At 41.4% G+C, this 25,081-nt stretch overlaps 1 protein-coding gene across 3 annotated transcripts in view; it reads right to left on the bottom strand.

Annotated features, from left to right (window-relative positions):
• TIE1 (tyrosine kinase with immunoglobulin like and EGF like domains 1) overlaps nucleotides 1-25,081 on the bottom strand; it is a 52,429-nt gene that overhangs the window by 3,816 nt on the left and 23,532 nt on the right. The window contains exons 6-22 of one of the 3 annotated variants that reach the window (XM_063297761.1): nucleotides 21,882-22,022; nucleotides 16,343-16,471; nucleotides 14,602-14,747; nucleotides 13,958-14,102; nucleotides 13,364-13,519; nucleotides 12,291-12,431; nucleotides 10,623-10,913; nucleotides 9,265-9,555; nucleotides 8,801-8,994; nucleotides 8,423-8,633; nucleotides 6,091-6,201; nucleotides 2,385-2,575; nucleotides 1,805-1,918; nucleotides 1,553-1,623; nucleotides 1,100-1,140; nucleotides 518-614; nucleotides 146-245 (exon numbers count right to left, since the gene is read on the bottom strand). In XM_063297761.1, the coding sequence (XP_063153831.1) occupies nucleotides 146-245; nucleotides 518-614; nucleotides 1,100-1,140; nucleotides 1,553-1,623; nucleotides 1,805-1,918; nucleotides 2,385-2,575; nucleotides 6,091-6,201; nucleotides 8,423-8,633; nucleotides 8,801-8,994; nucleotides 9,265-9,555; nucleotides 10,623-10,913; nucleotides 12,291-12,431; nucleotides 13,364-13,519; nucleotides 13,958-14,102; nucleotides 14,602-14,747; nucleotides 16,343-16,471; nucleotides 21,882-22,022 (2,570 nt within the window). The remainder of the gene's footprint in view (nucleotides 1-145; nucleotides 246-517; nucleotides 615-1,099; nucleotides 1,141-1,552; nucleotides 1,624-1,804; nucleotides 1,919-2,384; nucleotides 2,576-6,090; nucleotides 6,202-8,422; nucleotides 8,634-8,800; nucleotides 8,995-9,264; nucleotides 9,556-10,622; nucleotides 10,914-12,290; nucleotides 12,432-13,363; nucleotides 13,520-13,957; nucleotides 14,103-14,601; nucleotides 14,748-16,342; nucleotides 16,472-21,881; nucleotides 22,023-25,081) is intronic. The other 2 variants (XM_063297762.1, XM_063297763.1) reach the window with 2 other exon arrangements.

Genomic DNA, 25,081 nt, shown 5'->3' with positions numbered 1-25,081 from the left:
AATGTGTCCTTTTCAGCAGAAGGCCAGGCTAACTGTGCCTTGATTATTCTATTGGTGACATTGGGCAGTGGTATCTGATTATAAATACTCCAGAGCTCACAATAATTGTTTAGATCACAGCAGGAATATCTCCTGAGATCAATACCTTCCTAGCTTCTAGCATGCGAATGAGCTGCACTGAAATCTGAGCAAATGGTGGACGTTCATATGGCCGGTCCCGCCAGCATTGACGCATTAATTCATACCTGTAGGAGGAAGAGACAAATTTAAAAAAACACCAACAATGACAAAACATGAGGGAAGAGGAACTGCCAGAATGGTCTACCCTGAAAGGTTAGTCTGTTTTTACCTCTCTTAAGCATTTCCAGCAGAATGAAACAGTGAGAACATGTGAAAGCCATGTCCTAGTCTGCCAGTTATCATCAATGGAGTATGATTGAATATAAAAAGTATATTATACAGAATGCAGGGGATGAAATATGCAGAAAGTGAAGGTTTGAATAGGGCCTCCACTTACACTTCATCATCACAATTGAGAGGCTTCTCCATGCGGTATCCTTGTGGCAGCTTTTCATATAGCTCAGCACACGTCATGCCACAATACGGTGTCCCTCCTAGCAAGAGAAAAAACAGATCAGACAAGACACCATATTTAGCCATTGTGGGGTATAAAGCATAAGTATAGCAGCCTTCTACTACGAGGACAAATGCTGCCATCTCTTCCAGAACTGTCCATTTCTCTATTAGTACCGTATTATCTTTTGTCTCCATCCAGTGAAAAGGGTAGCATAATTAAAAATATCAAGGCAGCAAGAATGAGGTGGGGTCTAACTTATGTAAAACTTTTCTTCTCCCTCAAGATAATCCTCAGAATGTCCACACTTTGTGCTTTCCCCCAAAGTGAATGTTTTAATCTAATTATTTCACCTCCCTGAGACAAGGGAAAGAAGTTCTCATGCCACAGAGAGAAGTCTGAGGAAGTGGAACAAATGAGAAGAACAAGCTGTACAAAGCAGCGTGAGGCCCAAATAGGATGCAGACTATCAAAGGACAGTTGAGGGAACAGAGTCCAGCTTGTTCCCACTAGATAGGAACTTACCCAAGCTCACAATTTCCCACAAAAGGACCCCAAAAGACCACCTGCAACAGAAAGATAAGTTAGGATGTGGGCTGTGGTCCTTTAGTACATTTAGCCTAGCTATAGAAAGTGTTGATTTTATTAAGATTATTTTGGTTTTGGCCTCTTACATAACGTCAATAGGAAAAGAAAACATTAAAAAGCCAGTATCTTCTGCTTACTAATTGTAAGTCATTTTACATGTCTTTCAATATCTAAAAACTTGTTGGATGTCAGCTCCTATAATTTCTTGCAAGCATGGGCAACCTACCTAGAGGACAGCAAGGTGGAAATGGCTGAATCACACATTGCCCTCAACGTACCTTTCTTATGATGTCAGCCAAGAAAAGGATCGTAAGACTTTGTGGAAGACTGAGGATTGCCTACCATTTGAAATCCGAGGTGAACCCTGTCCCCAAAGGATAGGTCACTCACACGTCACTTTTGGTTGTGTATACGCTGTAATTCAAGGATTCAATGGCCATCCAACGAACTGGTAAACGACCCTGCAGAAACATATTTGAAGAATCAGAGATTCACAGAGGAATGAGGGGCAACACAGAAAAAAAGACGAAGCAGTGTTCTCTTCAAAGCAGAAAAGAAGCCTAAGCGGTGTGGGAGAACGCTTCTCAAGGGATATTCTAGTTATTCTAATTCCACTTTGCCGTGATTCTCTACCAAACTCACCATTGTCTTCTTAACATAAACTTCCTCTCCTCGGGACAAACCAAAATCAGCAATCTTGGAGGTCAAGTTTTCACCCACCAGTATGTTCCTGGCAGCCAGGTCTCGGTGGATAAACTGGGGAAGAGACAACAATAATGAGCAGTATAGTTAGTGGCAGAGAACGTGGGGACTCTTGTTTTGCAGGCAATAGCAACCATCACATATTGTACTGTGAATGGACTGGAATTCCTCGGTGCATCTCAAACCTAACATTTCTCATGAATTTCTTTGAAAATGCAAGGCCATCTGTGATTCAGAATTCTACCATATTCAGTCCTAATTCATACTAGGACAATATCCAGTTGCCTCTAGCTCTTAATGAGTCTCAGTAATCCTTCTGAAAACACTTGTACGATTCTACTCCTGTGAAGTCATTCCCTAGAATGCTTATAGTTCTACCATTCTGGGAATGTGAAACACAGCAGAGGCAGAAACTACATGCACAGTCCTTTTCTGTTTACCTCCCTGGCTTTCCCAGCTGATTCCTATAGAAAGAGTTTCTCCAGTGAGCCTGGTTAGTGGGGCTGCTTGGCATACAGACCTGTTTTTCACTCAGATACTGCATGCCTTTGGCTACATCAGATGCAAACTGCAAGAGCTGCTGGGATGTGAGGGTTGAGGCTGTTCCATGCTCTCTGGCAAAGGCAGGATCTGTCTCCAACACTCGGCTTTTGCGTAGGAAGTCTAGCAAATTCCCATAGGGTGCATATTCAATAGCGATGTATAGGTAACCTAGAAGGTTAGGCCAAAGTCTGTCAAACTGGGCCATCCCAATAACTCAGCACAAATATAAGTGAACATAAGAACATTAGTACAAGTCTACTGGATCAGACAGGACCTATCTCCACCAGCTCGCCATTGCTACAGTGATTGATTATGCCCATGGGAAACGCATAAGCAGCGGGGCAAATGTATAATAGCACCCTCCATTCAAGATACCCAGGACCTGCTTTTGATGGCAAATTACCTGTGATAGTGAAAGTAGCCTATATTTGTGACAAATAGTGGCTGATAGCATTAGTCTCCATGCATTTATTTCTGCCACTTTTTAAACCATCCAAGTCTATGGCTATCACTCTACCTTATGATGGCAAATTCCATAGTCTAACAAGGCACTGTGTGGGCAAAAAAATCCTTTTGCCTGTCCTTGGTCTCCCATCATTTAGTTTATTGGATGGTCCCAGGTTCTAGTATTATGAGTGGGGAAGCTTCTACCCTATCCCATTCTTTGCTTTTTAATTTTCTCAAAAACAAACAAACAAAACCCTGTTATCTTGCTTTAGCTCTAATAACATTTGATTTGCTCTATTCTATTCTTTTTAAGAGTGGTGACCAGAATTTTACACAATATTCTCAGGCTAAATATGTCCACTGATTTGTACAACAGTGTTGTAATACTGGCCTTGTTATTATAATACACACATACTTCATCCTTTTATTAATGTTTCCTAATAGGAATACTTTGTTCACAGCAACCACCCAAAGATTTGTTGATTGAGACACCTGCTGTAACCTCAACTGCTTTTCCTGGCAACCAGCTCAGATCCCAACACATTTATACACTACAGTGGCATGCAAAAGTTTCAGCACTCCTGTTCAAATCATATGTTTCAATGAATCATTGAGAGAACAAAAAGTGATCCAACCTCTAAACGGTGTCCCGTGAAACATGATCTCTTTCTGCAAATTTGAATGCCTAATTATTATTCGTGTGCAGTTGTTCACAGATTCAAAATAACAGTGAATATGGCAGGTGCAGAAGTTTGAAACCCTTCCGGTTGATTGCCCCTTCCCCTTCCTCCCTTCCTTTCTTGTTAATTGTATGTCCCCAAAGGTGGTTGACTCTTTAGGCTTGCAATAGTTAAGAGAAGACAATTTGACAGGTGAACAAATAATCTTAGCCTTTCAATCATTCAGGTTGTGATTGTTCTTCCTACTTTCAACACTTTGAGCTACTCTAAGCAGTTGTCTGAGCATTTACAAATGAAGATAATTTTCTTTTTCAAAGCAGGGGAAGTTCAGCAGGATTGGCATAGGTGCTACAATTCACTCAGTCCTCCTTGACTTCTTGATGGCTTTCAAAACCATTGATTATGGTATCCTTCTGGACTGAGTTCAGGATTTGGGAGTGGGATTTTGTAGTGGTTCTCCTTTCTTTGGGGTTGGTACCAGTTGGTGTTGGTGGGAGAGAAAAGATTGAGTCCAAGACCTGTGGCTTGTGGGAACCTCAGGGCTCGACACTCTCCTCTCTCCTATTTACACCTACACGAGACCGCTGGGAGACATCATCTGACAGAATGGGGTCAGGTATCATCAGTGCAGTGCAGACATCCAACTGTCTATCTTAATTCCTGGTTGGCCAAGTGATGCTTGTTGATGTATTGTCCCAGTGGCTGGAGGCAGTCTAGAAGAGGAGAAATAAGCTCAAGCCCAACTCTAGCAAGACTGAGTGGCTTTGGGTACAAGAAGACCTAGTGTATCTCTGAGCTAGAAGACCTCTACAAGGAAAAGTGGAGAAAGAAACTTATATTCCATAAGCAAGAATATAAAGACAGGAAATGTTCAGAAGGTATAATTTTTGCCAAAGCATTGACTGAAAGGGGTTAAAACTTCTGCACCTGCCATATTCACTGTTTTTTTTTACTTTGAATCTGTAAACTGTACATAAATAGTATGTATAACATTTACAGAAAGCTGTCATTTTTAACTTTTAGAATTTATCTTTAGAAAAGTACGTATATACAGTCTACCTTCCCTTAAGCTCTTACAGCAGAGAGATACAGATACTAACTAGCTATGTGCTGCCCCCTGATGGGCAATATATTTGATTTTTAGTGGTTGTTTCAGCTCGGACAGGGATGCCTAAAATTTTACATGCAACTGCAGATAAGAATGTTTGCTCTAACATACTTCGCTGTATACATGTATACGTTAAAATGCATTTTCTGTTTTAATACCCATCCTCCCAGTATGGAGAGAGACTTTGGACATTTTGCTCTAATAGAAGAAAATATAAGTAGCTCAGGGTTGAACTGTGGAGTCCTTGGTGCTCTCTGAGCTTGGTTGTTTGCTTGCAGAAGTTTCATAACCTGACTAGGTATCATCATCAGTGCGAGTGAGTGTGGGGTTTGCTCCTGGTTTATATACAGTAGCTTGCCCTGCCAGTGTTGGTGGATGTGTGGTTTTCCCCTTGGCAGTTCCTTGATTAGGTTTTTTTTCTTCTTGTTTGTCTGGTGTTAATCCTGGCTTATCTGGGTGTTGGTTGCTGGAGAGGATGTGTTCTGGTCTTTTTGTTTCCTTCTAAGCTTTTTTATTGTCTTGTTTGAATGGTGTGAAATTTGGTTTATCTCTGTGTCTTTAATAGAAGAAAACAATACCCTAATCAAGGAGCTACCAAGGAGAAAACTACACCGCCTCCAACACCGGCAGGGCAAGCTACTGTGTATAAACAGGGAGCAAACCCAACACTGTTTAGCACTGAAGATGTTGGGTAATGAAATGTTTGCAAGCGAACAACCAATCTCAGAGAGCACCAAGGACCCCACATTTTGCTCTCCTTTGCTGGTCTATCAGTTCTATGCAACAGGATGAGTGTGGATTGTATTTGCTTCAGGAGACACATCATTCTACCTTGCCATAGTGAAATGATAATGTCAGTTAAATATTGGGCAGGGCTGTTCTGATTCAATCAGTTGATCTTCCTCAGGGACCATTGTGTTTGTAATGATTCTGTCCATATTGTAAGATCATTTAGGGAGGGCCTGCTCAAGAACCAGCCCAATGTGAGGTGAGGGGGATATGGGTTAGAAGGCAGGCTTTCACGATTCAGGACTTCTGGAGAAGGGTTGGCAGAATGAAGACATCTCTGCCAAAGTGGAGCTAACGACTGCAGCTAACAGCGAAGAATAATTTTTCTTTTTTCTTTTTCTGTATTTCTGACTATTTTTTCTTTTTCTTTTTTTCTTTTTTAGTTTATATTACTGTTTATCTTTTTAATTGTAATGTTTAATAAAATTACTATTTTTTTAAAAAAAAGAGATGAGGGAAAGAAAAGTTAATCGCCAGGTAAGAGATTACTGAAAAGTTCATTACTTTATGTCTCTTCAGCCACAGATGGTTTTAGTAGAATGAGACTTCAACCAACACGCCCGATTTTGGGGGGAAAAGAAAGCAGACAAATGGAAATAATGATAAGTACTGAAAGATTAAGTATAGAGATTATTTTGTCTTGAGTCACTGGCACTCACCCTTGTTCTCACAGGCTCCCAGCAAGTTGATGATATTGGGATGATGACCCAGCTTGCAGAGAACTTCTAGTTCTCCAGCAAAGTCCCGGTGGTCATTCTCAGAGGCAAATTCTGAAATATAGATGTAGATGCCAATTTTGTCAAACTCAGTTAGGAAAGCTAGCTAGCATGAGGATTCCAACAGGGAACTTTTTCTGATAAATGTGGTGGAAAATCTTCACATGGTTGGTAGAAAAGATTCTCAGCTCATAGCCCCTGGCATCTTCAGGTGTGAAGACTGTCTAAAAGTCATGAGCTATTCCTTCTGTCTCAGAGTCAGCAGAAAATGTGCCTGCATAAATTGCACTACTCTGATGGTTCACCTCTGATCTTAATAAAGAGACTTGCAAGTGGTGCTGTCCTGACACCTTTAAGGTAGGACAAGTTAAGGAAAGCTATTGATTGATTTTCTGCCAGTAGAAAAAACATTCAGCAATTGCTGTTACTAACATAGGCTGGGGTTGAGAGAGAAGGAAAATTCTAACCAGTAGGTTTGATCATCTGTCAAAGCTTGATTGATGCATGGGTGGAGGCATCCTAGTAAAGCAGGAGAGGAGCCTTCTTAGTTTACTGGGAAGCCACCCCATCCCACAAATGGAAGCTCCTCACATCTATTAGGCTGGCTGACTGGCATCAGGTGTGAGAAGCTGAGTCTTTCCCTGCCAGGTCTCTGATCACATGGTTAAGTTCTGTGCAACGAGAGACCTGGCAGGGGGGAAAATCCTACTTCTACCACCCCTCTGCCACCCCTCTGAGCCCTGACAGCCTGCCAAACTGCTGCTTGGGCTGGGGAGGTTGGCAGGACAAGTGGGGAGAGGTAGCTTTTTACTCTCCAGGTCTCCAATCCCACAGTTCCATGCTGTGGCAGATGCAAGGAAAGAGCCCAGTCTGAAAGAAGCAGACTCTTCTACTGACACAGGCAGAATAGCTCTACGAAAAATGCACTTGCTGGAGGGGAGTGGGTGTGCCTACAGCAGTCCAAACTGGCCAATGAGAACTGGGCAGATCTCAGCCCCTGACCAAATCATCAACTGCATCATCAATGAGGCACTGAAGATTATTTGTACAGCAGGACTTTGGGACAAGAGAGAAAACAAGATTTTAGTACCACTGATATAGCTAAAGATGAATTTAAGCTGCCTCTTGGTTGGGCTGGGGATATGATAAAGTCCATGCCATCAGAATATATCCTTCAAAAACACTTAGCAATGCATCTTAGTGTTGTGGTTTGCAGGACGTGAGGGTAAGGCCACTCTATGTCAGAACTGGCTGGATTGAATTAGATCAACATATCTGCTATCTGGTTTGGTATAAAGCAGCTGCATATATTGTCTTAGGACTAATTACATGTCACATAAAATGCATATTATCCAACATTCCTTTGGTATTACTTTATCTTATGTAAAATTGAATCCAGATCATAATAGAAGGAGAGGGTAACCTTATTCGTTCCCCATCCCTTTGTTTATAAAAAATTACGCACATCCTACATTGGCATGCCTTTCTTGTTTTTTTTAAAACTATGCACTTTTCCAGGTTAATCTAGAAGACTGCCTTCAAATTACCCGTTTTATATATTGTGTATTTTCCACCTTCTTTTTTTTTTCAGCTCTGGCATTTGGAAAAGCCTGAAGGTTTGATCTGTCACTATCTAGCTGTCTTTCAGGGAGGCAGTAAACACAGTTTTATCCCATAGGGTCTTTGGAGAATAATAGGTGGTCAGCTTTTTAAGCACAGATATTGGAGGTTTTGCTTTTTATTCTTTTGTTCTGAGGGAAGTGATTTTTAATCTTTTTGTGGTGATTGTTCTGTTTTGTTTTATCTGTTACCTGTTTTTATAATTATTAAGCACCTTATGGAGTAGGACTGTATATAAAGATGGTAAATAAGTAAATGAATAATTAAGTAACTAAATAATTTTCTAGTTTCCTGCAAAGATTTGGATTCTAAGGAGAGGAATTGTTATGAAACTAGTTTTATCTATTTAATTGTGTGATGCAGATTTATTCTAAGGATCCATGATAAGGATGCCCCTTAATTTGTCCTCTGAACAGAGGTGCAAGAAGAGGCTGGTGCATCCATTACCTGCTGGAGGAGAACCTTGCACTGTATAGGAAGAATCTGTATTTATGTGTTGTAACAAACATTATTAACATTTCTCCCCCCTCCTCCGCCAACTTAGAAGTCAGGGATCAGGATTGGTGGGTTAATCATTGATCCATTCTGCCAGAAAGGGAAGGGTGATGGTCTGACATTAGTAGGTTTGGTCCAACAGTCATAACAGACATCTCACCTTTCAGCATCTTGATGGCGGCATTCATTCTCAGACCATCTTTCTTGATCATGGCTCGGATGACTTGTCCAAAGTTCCCTTCCCCTATCATGTCCTCAAACTTGATGTCTTCCCACTCCAGGATGGGATAGCTGAGTGGCTCAGGCTGTGGTTTGGGCCGGCGTGTCAGTGTCAGGGTGCCTGAGTTGAATTGCAGAATAGTTTCTTCTCCCTGTGAGATGATTTGTGGGGAGAATAGTTGCAGGTAACCCTGTGGACCAGACAGGTCGGTAACATGGGGGCACAAGGACAAGAGTGCCAAGGAATGAAGATGCTGATGGAAGGGAGTCAAGATCATCGGAGAAGTGCAGGCGAGTGGGCTGGGGACAACACACTTACTGAGCCAGACTGGTAGGTAAAGGTGCGGCGACGATGAAAACAATTCTTCTTGATGAGGAAAAGAGCCAGGAGAGCAAACAATATGGTCAGGCAGGTGACAGAGACAGAGCCCACAATGGCTAATACCAGTTGCTGGTCCGTGATAGATGGAGGCAAGTTTTTACTTTCCAGGGTAGGCACTTGGCTCAGGGCTCCTGTAGGACAAAAATAAAATGTCTGGCTCTGTGGTACACAGCTGGCAAAACTATATCACAGTACAATAAAGATGGCATGTCTGCCATTTGTGGGTTCTTAAGCTGTTCTGCCTTCTGGGTAAATTGGCCAAGATTGCTTGCTTGGAGAATCCTGGCCAGGGCATGCTAGATGTATGTGGAACTTTCCCTGGCTTTTCCATGCCAATATTCTCCCCCTTCCATGATTTTTTCATTGGATCATCTAACCAAATAGGCTTTTGGCCCACTCACCATCACCCAGGATTTCAGCTCTCACAGGCTGGCTCCACTCGCCCGGTACGTAAGAGATGGCTCGCACCCGAAACTGGTAGATTGTGCTGGCATTAAGCCCTGTGATAATCTTTGTGGTATCCCTGCCATTCTCTGTGTCCATCCATTGTGGATCACTGCTGCCTCCCAGCTGCTGCACCTCTACAGTATATTTGTTGATGCCCCCATTAGAGTATTCAGGGGCTAGCCAGGACAGCCTGATGGTGTTATCAGCAAGGGAGTTCACAGAGAGAGAGCGTGGTGATGAGGGTCCTGAGAGAGGAGGCAAATGGCACAGCTGTTAGCTCTGCAAATGTTCCTTTTGGCCTGGAATATATGCCATGCTGTGCCACAATGACCTAGGCACTGATTAGGGCTTAGCATATAAGGAACAGTGTGTTTCATTTAAGAATTTACTTTTGGGGTTGAATCTCCAATCCAGCAAATTTTCTTGCCATTTTTAAACATTACTAAAAATCTGTAGAACAATCTTCCAATCAGATCCAAAGATAATACAGGAGTTAGCTAAAGCGTCCAAGCTGGCTGAGGTATGTCTTCCATCCTTTGACTTTTAAAGGTCCCGAATGCTTCCAATAGCTCTGGGCTCTTTGCAAGTGACTTGTTTCCCAGTGGTTCCTGAAATGGCCATGGGACCATGCAATGTTCCTGCATGAATCTTCTACTCTTTGAGGAGCAGAGCTGCTGTAAGCACATTAGGCTTTTGAAAAGTATTTTAAAAAATGTAAAATTTAAGTATAGAAAGTAAATGCCATCTTTGTCTGCTCTTATTACAGACTACTCTGGGAAAGAATACACACTAGCTGATCTTTGTTCTGGCTCACAATGATCCTTTCATGGAACTGCTAGCAATGAAATTCTTAAATCTGCTTGCTGCAGATTCTACACAGAATTATTTAAAATCCCTCCTTTCTGAGCCAGGGGGCATCCTAGTTGAGAGAGATTTGATCAGCAGGGTTGTCATCTTGCTGGAATACAATGAGTAGATATAGGGAAATACCCTATGATACCCTCGGCTTCCCATGGCAACACAGGAAATTCAAAGAAATCACTGCACAACAAGAGGCCTCTTAGATCTATCATCTATTTATCTCTCTCTCTCTCTCTTCCCCCCCCCCCCTCTCTCTCTTAATATGCAGTGGAAATTTGGGATTTTTTAGACCATCAGTCATAGAACACATGGCCAGTCAAAGCCTGGCAACTTCTAAAACCCTGATCTCTGACATAATAGTTATTCTCTAAAGGATCACTTGGAAACAAACTATACTGAGTGCCCTACTCCAGAGCCATCCTGTTCATTTTGAAAGGGACAGCTTTCTTACCCTTACTGTTGATCTTGAATTTGTAGAGATCAGATGGTGGTCCCAAGCTGGTGCAGTGATAGACCATTACTTCTAGGCTATAGTCCTTCTTGAACTTGAGATGTGGAATATAGGCTGACTGAACAATCATGGAAGTGACATTTTCCTGATGAACAAGCTTTTTAGCTGCATCATAGAGCCGGACAAGGAACCCAGAACCCACGTTGTCACTATTGGGCAAATTCCAGTTCACACGTAGATTGTTGCTCCCTTCAACAAATGAACCTTCAATTACAGGTTTGACTGTTGGCTCTATATGAAATAGAGAAATATAAACCCATCAAACTGATTCTGTTGTCAACAGCGCAAGGGAGCAAGAAATTCTGTGTTTTTTCATCCTGAGCCATAGGCTTAGTGTAGAATTCCCTTCTCAATGGTTTTTAATGCAGCACACAACTACACTTGCTCTTTCTGCAATGTCAACTGTATATTAGTTGCTTTACTCAACTTCAGGAAGTCACTATCCTTAGCCCAGAGATGGTCAGAGTCACCACCACTCAGCTGCAAGGCATTCTTTCCCAGCACTCAGAGAAGGTATGCTAGCTGAGAAGAGAGGTGAGAAAGTTCTCCTTGTATAAAGTGAAAGGGCCATATTAGGGAAGTGTGTTCCTTTCCTGTCCCTTTCACTAATACTGAGGCTGATATCTCATCTCCTCTGCCTCAAAATATAATGTCTTGCAGATACAACTGGATACCAGCAGAAATCCATTCCCCAACTTGAAGATGGAGAAGGTAGCAGAATTGGAGCAATTAGCCAGTGTCTACCTTTATGTTATAGACACTTGCTAATTGCTCCATTTCTGCTACCTTCTCTGCTACCATTCTCCTCTAAGTTGTGAATGCAATTTTCTTGGCAATAATGTGGAACTGATTTGCTATTATCTTCTTCCAGACTGTTTTTTTTAAATTTCCCAGGCTATCCTAGAGCCCTGATATTTTCCATCAAAATGCCAGCTGTATCTGTTCCTGTTAAGCTTTTCAATTTAGCCAACTTGGCTAGATGTTGCCAAACTGAAAATGCTGGTATGTTATAGAAATATATTAAAAAGAAGGGTTAAAGCAAATTCAGAGAGCTTGGATCTAAGTTAAGAAAAAAGTATTCCTTCTAAGTTGATTACTGTATAGAACATAGTGTTGAATTTTGTTATTATAGTTAACTGTTGTTACTCTTGTTATGGAAAACATCTGGGACTGACATGCGAACCGCCTTCCACCACTAGAAGAAGCCAAATAATGTATATAAGTAGTAAACAATAAATATTTTTTTTATTTCTTGAAGCTCAAGTCAGGGCATCCTGGGATATGATTTTGATGTTTTTACACACATATAAAGGCATAAAATTATCAAGTCTTGAATATATCATCTCCGGCTGGAAAGAATGACTGAACGAGACTCATATCCTGATTGGTTTCAAGCCAGAATAAATAGATCCTTTTTCTTCTTCACAACCTGCGCATGATTGCTCCTAAGAATAAGCTGTAGGACATGTAAAATAAAATCTACAGCACTTGGTAAAATGGACTTTTTCCTCTCTGTCTCATGTTCCCTCTTTGTTTTTTCTTTAGTCATATTTCCTTTCCCCCTCTCCCACAAACTACAGATCTGACTAACAAACATTAAGCACTCACCTTTGCACTCTGTTACCATGATAGCACTGGGGCCAGCGGCACCTTCTCCTCCCTTTCCAGGGCGTGTTAGCTGCACCTTAACAATGTAGGCTGTGACAGGTCGCAGGTTCATGAGAGTGATGTTCTGGGTGTTATCAACTGCTGATCAGAGTAGAAGTCATTAATTCAGGGTCTCGTATCATGGTCTTGCTTTACCTATTTTCTATTACCGAAAGCTCAATGGGCAGGACTCTGAAACTGGGATCTACAGCTCTCGGTGCCTAACATTCATCCCTTTTCTGTTACCATCTATTGCAGAGAGAAATCTCATTAGTCTAGGTTCTTTGAAGTATCATGCCCCTCCTTGAGGAATCATATATACCATCCAGCTCTTGTAGGCCTTGCTGCTTATATGACTAAATACATCTTGTAATTTCATAACTGGCTGAGTAGACACCCTAGGAATCTAGAAACTGGAATCTCCTAGGTTTTGTCTGGATGGCTGGGAAGAAATATAGCCAAAGTAGATGCAGGATTAGGTCCAAAGGAATATTTAGTTGACACTTGTGAAGAAAAGGGATGAGGAAATTATTTTATGATTCTTCCAGTCCTCTCCAAGAAACTGCTTTAGATGGCTGAGGAACCAGCTTCAGAGTTAATGCAAAATGCTGCTGGAAAAACAGATTTGCAACAATACTTTCCATATTGTTTTTCTTCAATGAAAAGGAGCCTCTGCTGGTTCCAAGGAAACCCAAGTTTTGATGTTTAGCAACTTGCTGCTTTGAACTGACATGAAAGTATTTGCATGTTTGAACTCCATGGTGAAACAGGACACTGAGATGCTACCCTTTACTGAAGATTCCTTTCTCCATTATAAGCATTCTATGAATACAAGGCCAGAAGCAAATAAAACAAAACAAAACATAAACATGTCCATAATGTAACCTTAGGGAATTGAAAATCTCTTTAATTGGAATAAGGAGAGATAAGTAACAGAAAGTAAGGGTTGGAAGGGATCTTGGAATCCAGTCTCAGTCAACATATCCAGCATGTGCCATAAAAACTCACCTCATTCCAGTACAACAATTCCTTACCTTCAATAGATGACCAGCTACTGCCCATTTGGGGCTTATACAGAACTTTGATGGAGATGAGGGGCCCATCACCTGCCACAGGCCCCACAGGGGATATCACCAGCTGCTGACTCTTCTTGGCCAGAAGTCTAGGAGGACTTAATGGCATTGGAGGCACTAAAGAAGGGAACAGAGAATTCATCACAAATAAATACAAAAGGGGCAAGGGTATGCAGATTTTATCTCTTGCTTTAGTGGGAAAATGACTTGACCAAAAAAGATCTGGATCAGTAAATTTTCAAATCACTGTTCCCTGAATTGTACTTGGCACAATCATCCTCATGCATCCTGACCTGATTAAAGTTCCAGTAACAATTTCCTTTGTTTGAGAATTAATACTACAGTGAAAACAGTAGCCTTTCCCTAATAACCATACTTCGTCTGGGTAAGTGTTGGTGGACAGAAGCTAGAGACAGAGCTTCCTCTTAAACAGAGAACAATCTGAATTGGACAAAACCTTAGAGACTCTAGAAACATTTCAGTGACTTCTCTGCATCTCAGAAGCAGAGGGTGAGCTCTAGCTATGATGTGTCACTACTTGTGCTGCTTTCTCACCTTTTATAGTAACTTTGAACTTGCCACTATCCTGTCCCCCAGTAGTAGAGACACGGCATTCCCAGAGGCCAGAGTCAGAAGAGACCACTTGTGACACTTGAAATTCACAGGTTGTCATGTCCTTTTCCATGATGGCTTTTGTGGGCTAAGGAGAAACAATAACACCATATATCCTGCCAAAATCTGCTAACAGACATTTGTGAGAAAACAACCATATTGTTGAAGTTCCAGTTAAACATGGGGCATCCTTAATACCAACATAGAAAAATAATACAGTAGACACTAGATACACTCTTGGAAATTCGTCATCTGGTCTAATTCTCACTCTAGTAGTTCATGAACCCATTTGGAATTATATGGGGGTCACCATAATTTGCGATTTTTGCAATTCATGACACAGTTATGACCATGGTTGGGAGAAGGAGGGGTGCTACTGTGCGTGCCAGAGAACAGGAGGGGCCAACAGTACCTGGCCAGAATTCAGAGGCAGTGGATCCTCCTGGTGAGCTAAGGCCTTGGTCATTGTTGGTTGCAATACTCAGACAAAAGTGTAGTTAGCCAGACAAAATTGGGAAGGAGATAGATTTCACATGATAATACAGAATCAGACAGAAAGTTAAATACATAAATGGGCAGATCCTTACTATTATCACTGTTCCATCAGGCTTGCGTAGTTCAATGTTATCACGCACAGGAGGTGGGTTGCCTGTTGCTATGCAGGTAACTACAGTCTGGGAGCCTAGGTTAAACTCCAAGTGAGACACCAAGTTGATGATCTGGGGTATACGGTCTTGGCAGAAAATACCGTAATAAAATTAAATCATTACAATGTACTAAGAAAGCTTTTTAACATACTTTATGATATTTATCCACTCTTTCATTCACCTCTGTGACAGGTATTAGAGATACACCTGTTATGATTTAACATAACATATGAGTTATTACTCTTATTTTAATATATGTAAACCATTTAGAGTCCACAAGGATTATGACAATGGGTAAAATGCATGCATGCATGAATAAATAAAATAACTACCAAGCTAGGTGATAGCACCTAAATAACCTTGGATGATATCAAAAAGAAGCAGATTTGGATGTAGTTAGTACTTGGATAAGAAACACTAGAAAATTCTAGGGCTAGACTTGGAAGTTGAAAACACATCCCAGAAGAAATAAGTGGAAAACTATTTCCATACTGTTACCAAGAAAATTTCATGGATAAGTCCATGAAATCACTTGAAGTCAAGCTTAATACCAAAGGGAGATGTTTTATATTCAATGAACAGTGCACCCTATGTGTACTTGTGTGAGGATGGCTCTACCTGCCTCTCATCAAGATCATAAGCCATTCACTAGTATCTCCTACCAGGAATGTATGCCTTGCTATTCATAAACAAATGCCTTTTTAGAAGTGGGAAAGGAGAACTGACAAGTATTAAACAGAGGCAGGTAAGAGCTAACAGTTTAGGAAAGCTGTTATTTAGAAAAGAGATGGCTGTTTGGGAGAGTATCAAAAAGGCATGTTGGAGATGGCTGGAGAGGGAGAAAAAAGGAGAAGGAAAGGAGAAGAAAACCAGAAGTCAGAAAACCCATAGAACAGTCCATCAAGAGTGATGACAGCCAGAGAAAGGAGAAGCCATTCTGTGGAATCCATGAGGGCTGGAAGAAGGCTGGCAAAAGCGATTCAGGCATTCACACAGAGGAAAATTTCCACCAAAGCTGCTGGCAGAAGAGTGAAGTCTGACAGATAGGAATGGGGTCATCTCAAAAGGAGATGAGTAACAGCTACACCTACTAAGAGAAACTGGACCCACACCCAGGTGCTTCCTGAGAGAAGCAAAGCAAGTGATTCTGGAGAAATAAAGAGGGAGCAGAGAGAACTATAGTAAAAGTAATAGAAATCTAAGAGTTAGGCTATAAAGCAATATAAGTCAAGGAACTCTTAACAGGAAGTAATCAAAAAGGAGTAAGAACAAAACTGATGAAATGAATTTACAATCTGAGTGGAGAAAGTTTCAAGGCTAAAATGGATGTGTTATTATAGGAAATTAAGTTAAAAGAAGAAATCAGGAATATAAAAGGATTTGAAGTGACACAAATAAGAAAACACTCTTTTTAGTATGTGAGCATCTGATATATAATTGTATACAATTATTGTTTTGTACTAAAAACCTAATCTCCTGCCTGACTGCCATCATCATTTATAAAATAACCTGCCAGGGGATGGTAGCCATTGTCATGTGATCAAACCCCACACTTTCTTATGTGCATGGCTGCCATCTTGACTTTTTTTTAACAACCCCTCCACCCCCACCAGAACCTACAAAGTGCTCCATGTCTGGAAGATCTCAGATGTCATTCCCATTCTCATCACTCTTGCTTTACCTGACTTTTCACAATGCTGTCCATGCCAACCAGAAGAACAGATACAGCCACTGAATCGATTGCAGGTGCCTCCGTTCTGGCAGTTACACTCCAGGGTACAGTCAGGACCATATTTGCCAGGAGAACAAGCTATGGGAAGAGCAGAGGGATTGGGAACCTCAACAACTTTACCCATTGTAAAGATGGAGTTCATTGGTCAAAGATAATGTGACAGATTGCATTTGTTTTAGTTAGAGTGTTTGTGAATCTTTTTGTTGGATATACAGATACATGAGTGTGTTTTACATGTATTTTATCCAGTTGTTTAACTGACTATATTATACATCCTGGCACAAGAGAACTTTTCCCTGCCAGAGTAGATGCTATTCTTCAATTGCTACTGCCTTCTATTAAGTGCCAGGTGAGATTCTATTGCTACTGCCTTCTATTGCTACTGCCTTCTATTAAGTGCCAGGTGGTATTCTAGGTTTCTGTAAGCCTTGGATACCAGCATTTGACAGACTGATTAAACTTTTTTTTTATGGTTCTGACTACCAGAGAGAGGACTGTAGCCCACTGTTCTGTATAGCTGGATCCTGTTGATCATGGTGCAGTAGGATGCCTCAGAGCTTTGGCTGCTGCTGTCCTACTTGTTCAAATATCAAAAGACTTGGTTATGGGTTTTTGATTACCTGTTTTTTGTTCCTCGTAAGGTTGCTGAACTCAAGCCTTTGCACATCAGCGTTCAGCCGCTTATGAAGCAGACCTTCTAGCTACTCCAAATGTGACTTTAAAGTGGTATACAACTTTGAATCCTGCAACTCTGCTTCCTGAGATTACAGATGAAGGAAGTTACCAACATGACTGTTTGCAAACCATAATCTGGTAGAGAAACCTTGCTCAGATCTTACAAATGTGCCCCTTCAGAATCCTGTCTTTGAACTCTTTTTGGATGGGTCTTCCTTTTGGTTGACAGAGTCCATTTAACAGGGGCTGCAATTTTATTTATTTATTTTCTTTTCATCTGCTGGGCGGAATCCTTGCCACCTTCTTTGGGGGCCCAAGCAGCTGAACTTATTGCCTTAATTCAAGCTTGTTGTATTGCCAGAGACAAAACTGTTAATATCTTCACTGACTTATGGTGTTTGCCATGCTCCAGGTGCCTTATGGAAGCTGAGAAGGTTCCTGACCACCTTAGGCCACCAGATTGCTCTCAAAGGCCTGGTTGTTTCATCTTTGGATGTGCTTCTTCTTTTATTGCTAAAGGCAATCACTTCGCTGAAGAGGTTGCTAAGAAGGCTGCTCAACAACCTGGTGTCTTTCAGTCTTTGCACCTGTGTTTCAAGTTCCTGTGCTATTGCTTATGAGAAGTTTCTTTCAGATGCTGGGACTGCTGCTTGCAATGTCTCTATGATGCTTCTTGGAACGGTTCCTTCTGGATGGCTCTTAATGGGCAACCAGTTGTCCCATGTGCTTTTCTTCATCTTCTGGCTCAACAACTACATCTGAAAGGACACTGTGGTACTCAAGCTATTGTAGACTGGCTTGCTCCTGGAACCTATGTAGAAACTTCCAGGAGCTTCTTCTAGGCCAAGGACTCACAAAGGATAACTTTCTTTTCTTCCTATAAATAATCTTTGAAAGGATAATCTTTGAGAGTCTTAATTAACTATACCTCACAGAGCCATAAGCTGCTTCAGGATGAAATCCTTTCTCTGAAATATGTAGTATTGCACAATCGGCTAGCCTTAGATCAGTTATAGGGAGTCTATATGTACATTAATCAAAGCTGTCTGCATGTTTCATGAAGTCTTAATTACACAACAGAAGTTAGCTAGAATAGTTGTCTCCCTAACTAGGGACAGGGAACATTTTCAAGAAACATTTATTAATTGGCAATATAATTATTACATTGGCACTCCATGTTGTACATGTTGTCTTATGCAATGTATCCCTTATTTATATTTGCCTGCCACCCCATGCTGCAACTGCTTTTTAAAACCTGCTCCACAACACACTGCAACCGTAGACCTTATGCAGTTTCAAATATTAACAGCTAACTTGCTCACTAAATACAAAAGTGATTCAGCAAACTATTAATAGTTTGAGAATGGGGGAATTATTACCTGGAATTTTAGGCCTCATTATTAGCATCACAAAGGTGATATTAGCATTTCTAACATGGCAGTCTAGGCCTCTTTTCTAACTTTAAGAAAGCATGTTTTTCTTCTGGGCTGAGGCCATTTCTTCTGGTATGTGAGAACTTGCCTTCTCAGCAACTAAACAGTAGAGAGCATATTCTAAAAGTCCTTGAATACACCGGCAAGTTTTAAGAAAGATACAAACCCAGCTGGGAAAGAGAGTGGCATAACCCATAAATTTGCCACTTGTGGAATTTTATCTGTAATCAATGTTTTCTATTGTTTAGTTCTCACATGTAATCAATGTCTTTTATTGTTTGATTAGTTACTTTCTGATGTATCACATATACCAAATGTATGTATCATTTGTTTCTGTACCCTATAAATGCTTTTCGCTTTGCCTGAAGCATTTGTGATTTGTGCTGTTGGGAAGGGTGAAGGGGCCACTTTGCAGAGTTAGTCTCTCCCAAATTCAGGGGATCAAGTTTTTATCAGCTTCACACCAAACTTGGGGTGCCTGAGTTTCTAGGCAACACGCAGGGTTTTTCCATGCTGCAGAACACTGAGGAATGGCTTTTTCTGATTTTAAACTATTACAGAAGCCTACCAATATGTATGTCGCTGGGAAGAGGAAGATGTCAACTTTCTCAATATAGAATTCCTTCATTACTGCTTTCTATTTCCTGGTGAAACTGATAAGTTCAGGGGAAATCCTTGTCAATTTCTTTTACAGGGTATGGAGAACTTGCCAAGAGTGGGAGAAATACTGATTGCATACAGGTAGTCCTCGCTTAACAACCACTCGTTCAGCAACCATTTGAAGTTATGACAGCGCTGAATGAGTGGTATTTATGACTGGTCCTTGTAGTTGTGGCCATTGCAGCATCCCCGTGGTCACATGATCATGATCTGGGTGCTTGGCGACCAGTTTGCAATTATTATGTCACGGTGTCCCGTGGTCATGTGATTGCCATTTGCAACCTTCACTGCCGTCTTTTGACAAGCAAAATCAGTGGGGAAGCCAGCAGGAGGTTGCAAATGGTGACCATGTGACATTGCACTTAATGACAGTGTGGGATTCACGTAATGATGGCAGCTGGAACTACTGTCACTAAGTGGTGTGGTCATGTGACATCGCACTTTACGACTGCATCACTTAGTGACAGAAATCCTGGTCCCTCTTACCATCATTAAGCGAGGACTACCTGTGTACACAGAGAAAATGTCTCCTTTTCAGGAGGAAGGAGGAGGATTATTTTTAAAGGTCACGTATATGCTATCAAACACATAACATTTTAAATTAAAACCCAATGCTTGACAATGCTTTCATTACCCTGATCTTGTTAGCTTCACCAAAGATAGTTGATGTGGTTGTGGAGGACAGTGAAAGAAACTGTGATTGGTCAAGATCAATATCTGTGACTTTCTAAATCTAGTCACACATTGGTACAAGTCAACTTCTAGAACTGACCAATACAAAAGTATTTACTTGGCACAATATTGAAGGATGCTTTAACATCCTTAGCAGTAAAGGCACAACTTTCTGATCATTGGCAATGTGTGAACTTCACGTTTCAGATCGAAAGTGGTTTCAGGGAGACAAAAAAATTGCATTCCACTGTTATTTTGTGTTTCAGTCAGTGAAGAACAAAGCAAGCTCTATGGTATCCAAAATATCATGCAATTTTTGGCTTTGGGGTAATGTGAGCAGGCGTGGGCAACCTAGTGTTTCCAAATATTTTGGACTTCAGTTCCCATCAGCCCCAGCCTAATGGTGAAGGAGAAGGGATTCTGGAAATTGCAGTCCAAATCACTGGGAGTGTACTAGGTTGCCTAACCCTGACTCCAAACATTCCCCCTCAAAAACAAACATCAGTATAGGAGAGATGATTGCTGAGGAATGAGAAAATCTAGCATCAGAAACAGGAGAGCACAGACAGGACAGGGTTACTTTTGAAACTTTTTTTCACCCACTGGAACTTCCTGCTTACAAGCATCTTTCTTTTTCTCTCTGTATGTTGGGGCCAACCAGGAGAGAAACTATTTTGAAGAAACAAAGGGAGGAAGCTACTCTCTCCTGGCTATGAGCCAAGTGCAGCCCCAACAGAGAAAGCAGCCAAAGCTGGATAAAACTTATGCACCACCATGTGTCTGAGGTGAAGGAGAAACTGTTGTACCTCTTTTCCAGACAGAGATTTTCCAGGGAACATGTCATTGTTCTGTTGATGGAGACCATGAAATCAAAAGTTTATGTACATTAAGTATAATGGCAACCACCTTTGCCGTACCTCCTTTGTTTTTGTCAGGTACGATATATAATTCTTGTTTTCTCCTGATTCACTAGAGTTAGAATGAGTTTATCATAAAAGTGATCTTCATTAAGAATGTTTTACCTGAATTCTCCCTTAGCGTGTTGAGAAAAGCAAATTCTAATAACTGAACATTTATCTATAAGTGGTAAAATATTAGCTTTCCATAAGATGTCTATGTATTATTCTCAAAGCATTTCAAATAATGGGTTCTTTATCAAGTGGGACTCTAAAATATAACAAACTGGATGCCATTAGTCCTGATGCTATTTAGTAATTCGGTAAAACTGAAAAGGGTAAGGAACAACCTTTGATATTTTTAGGGATTACCCTGGATAAAAAAATCCCATAGGTCAAAATCTATTGGGGAATAATACAGTGAAGAAATAAATACTGTACAGCAGGGTTCCTCAACCTTGGTGTCATGTTCATCGTTTCAATGTACTGAATACATCGTAATGTTTCGCATGTCAATTTCCTGATCCGTGTCTCACGTTTGCTGGGAGGAGATTTTCAGCCGTGCCAGGCTGTAATCTCCTTACTGTAACTGAGGAATGTATGTTTGGGTTATTGCATGTGTTCAAGGTTACTTTCTCAGGCCGATGTGTGATGGTTGCCAACACCTGGGAGGGGGTGGTTGCTAAGTGGGAGCTAGGGCGGGATCGGGTTTGAAGCGAGGGTTTTTAGTTTGTATTTGGCGCGCTTTTGCTCATTCCCAGCTTTCTTTGTATTTGCACACTATTCTTTCAATAAACCAGTTTTCCTTAAGCACCTGCTTGTGAGACTGAGTCTGTTAGAATAGGCAACCCTTACACTTGGCAACTCTAAGCTGTGTGGACTTCAACTCCCAGAATTCCCCAGCCAGCTTCAATTCTGGGAGTTGAAGTCCGCACAGCTTAGAGTTGCCAAGGTTGAGGAACCCTGCTGTAGAGGAACGGATTTATTTATTTGGGAGTTTTTGTGTGGTGGTTCAATGCTTCCATTTTGCCTTTTGAAAAGCAGGTCAGCTTCTGCCTTTCCTTCCTCATTCCATCCTCTGATCACGTTTACTGCCCCAGTAAGTATGGTAGTAGCACAATACTGGGACAAATCAGCTGGAAGTAGACATACCTGAATTGCATTGTAGGCCACTCCACCCAGCAGCACAGGAACAGCCGTATGGGTCAGGCAGACAGAAGGATAACCCTCTGCAGCCCTGCTCACTAGGACACCTCTCTTGGCAGTTTCGCCCAAACCAACCTTCCCTACATGCTGCAAAGCAAGAAGACTCCTATCAGAGAGCTGCTTTCATTCCAGCAATCAGTGACTCGTGCACTATTTGTATACTCCTGCTCCCATATGTCCCAGAACTAGCCTTGCAATTTTACCTTTGCTCAGAGAACACTCATTATTCCCCCTGAAGAGCTTCAGGTAGGCTATACATTGCATAATTTTCTACCCATACCTCACAGCTGAAAAAGGCATGTGTAAGTCTGAGTAAGTCTGTAGTAACCCCTGTAGGATGATTGCCATCTATGGAGGCTTTGTGCCCATCTCCAGGGTTACAAGGTTAGCCAGATGTTGCCACCTATGGAGACTGTGTGCCATCTCCAATGTATCAACCAGGATTTCAAGTAAGCTTTTAAAAAGCCCAGCTGATTTTAGCCCTCCCCTCACTGTGCACCATAATCCCACTGAACTTTCTATCCATTCTCAGCAATTGTTTTAAAATGTTTATTAGAACCAGTGGAAGCTCTTTAAGCAGCTTAATTGCTACGAATGTTTTGGATGGGGCTTCCTCTTGGGACATGGCAATTCCTCTTAATCACTCCTACTCAGGAATAAGATTTTGGGAAAATGCTGCCTTTGGTGTGCAGGAATGTGTTTTGTCAAATCCCTGTTGACATATAGTGGGGTAGAATAAAGCAGAGACCTAGCAGGAGAGAAAAGGGGAAATGAGACAGAAAGCAAAAGGTCAGAAAAATAGGATGTCCGAAAGACAGAAGCAAAGGTAGTAGAAAGAAATGGATTAGTGTGGTATGATGGGTATGTATGAGATGATGAAATGGGTTCTGGCCCTGTTTTTTTTAGCTTTGCCTTCCCACCACAGCTTTCTCTTGAAGGAATGTGCCTTTGGGATGGGGAGCAATCACACCACTAGCACATATAATCAACCTGCAAGCCCTATGCAGATCTAAGACATGCAGCTGCCAAAGCTGCTGTCCCAGATTTTCTTCCTCACCACCCCCTCTATCAACATGTGCGATCTGTGTTCCCTCTGACCCCTAGTTTTGCACACCATGGGAGTTCTTTATTTTTGATGCAGGGCACAAATGGCAGAATAGAGGAGATGATGATGATTTATTAAATTTATATACCGCCCATCTCACTATGGGAAAATAGCATCTCTTTCCCTCCTAAACATTCATTTTCCTGACATTTGGAAGAATGGTGATGTACCCCTGTAAAAATCCTTGGACAGTGCTCCAGTGCTTGCCTTTTTCCTGGTTTCCTATATGGCTCATCACAGAATGGCATTGCCTCTGTACCTTCCAGTACTGGATTTCCAGTTTAAATGCAAAAGAACAGGAATTATTTTTACTATTTCTCATCTACTCAATGTGCTCCTCACACAAGGCAACAGCAGGAAAAAGACAACCTGAAAAATGGTTGGGAAAATATGCCCTAGGCGTGAACTATCCATGGGGGCTCTGGAGCACATCGGAAAAGGGAAGATACAAGTCTATGTTGTAAAATATTTTTTTTAAAAAAATCAGGTAAAGTGCTGTCCAAAGATAATATAACCTTCAATTATTCTTATAGATCAGGGTTTCTCAACCAGGGTTCTGTAGAACCTTAGGGTTCCTTGAGAGGTCACTAGGGAAATCATGATTTACTTAAAAAAATATTTCAAATTTGGGCAACTTGACATTAAAGAGGTACAGTATGTTTCATTCTTTATTTTTAGTTTAAGAACACTGTTAATGCACATGTACAGGCCTACACATGAAACAAATATAATCATTTTGTAACTTGTGGCCTATATTTGATCCTGAATGTGCAGGGGTTCCCCAAGGCCTGAAAAATATTTCAAGGGTTCTTCCAGGGTCAAAAGGTTGAGAAAGGCTGTTATAAATAATGAGTTTCAGTCTATTTGGTCCCCTGATGCAGCAGAAATGACCATTAATTAGCACATCATGCAAACTTTTTAACTCAGTAAGTACTGGGATTAGATAGGGCAGTGTTTCTCAACCTTGGGAACTTTAAGATCTGTGGACTTCAACTCCCATAATTCCCCAGCCAGCATGTTGGGCTCTTTTAAAACACTGGTTTAGCTTTCTTCTTGAAAGGCAGTAAACCTGTGTTCCAAGGAAGCCTGAACATGCATTTAGTGTTCTTTTTTAACATGGCTGGCTGGGGAATTCTGGGAGTTGAAGTCCACAGATCTTAAAGTTCCCAAGGTTGAGAAACACTGCATTAATCACTCTCCTTAACTGAGCTGGGGAGCAGGTGAGTTTTCACAGATTGCTAGACCAATAGGTGTGGCCATCTGTCAAAAGTAATTCCAGGCTTGGCTTACTGTAGGGGCTGAGAGAAATGGAAAAACGATTTCCCTTCTGCTGCCATTCCTCCCAGCCTACTGCTAAAGTGCTAAAAAAGAGTGCTAAACGCATGTTCAGGCTTCCTTGGAACACAGGGTTACTGCCATTTAAGAAGAATGCTAAACCAATGTTTTAAAATAGCCCAACTGACAGGCATGGTGGGTGGGTTGCACTGTGAAGTGGCAGAGTGAAACAGCTGGATATTTCTCTCCCTATTCTTCTCATCATTCCCCCACTTCCATTCCTGCTCCTGGTCTCCAAGCCAGAGATTGGCTCAGAGATCTGATGAGCACACTTGAGCCTGATTTGAAAGATCCACTCACCTATTGCCTGAAGAAGAATGGGCATTGTGAGGGGTTACACCTCACCAGAAGAAGAGTGCTAGTCTCACCAGTCTAAAGTGCTAATAGGTACCTGGCTGGCTCAGTTTATCACTTGTGGATCACCTGATTGCAATCCCAACAGAATAATTGGTGAAGAACATCAGGCTGTATCCACAGCAAAACTGCTGTGGCTTGTGCCTGTTCAAGAGCTGTAACAGAAAAGGTAAGGATGACTTTAAGATACTTCAGGTACGTGTGATGCTGATGAGATGATGACAATGTGATAAGGACATGGCAGAAAAATGAGGCTGTTGGAGCAGGTTCATGCCATGGCTAGGTGCAAGATGAAAAGGGTGTCAGTCAACCATGTCCTCCAAAGAGGAAAAAGAGGGTTTATATAGGTGTA

This window comes from Candoia aspera, chromosome 3, assembly GCF_035149785.1.
Source record: "Candoia aspera isolate rCanAsp1 chromosome 3, rCanAsp1.hap2, whole genome shotgun sequence".
Taxonomy (NCBI): domain Eukaryota; kingdom Metazoa; phylum Chordata; class Lepidosauria; order Squamata; family Boidae; genus Candoia; species Candoia aspera.
Note: the sequence above shows the minus strand (reverse complement) of the source record. Positions and strands in the feature narration are given on the sequence as shown.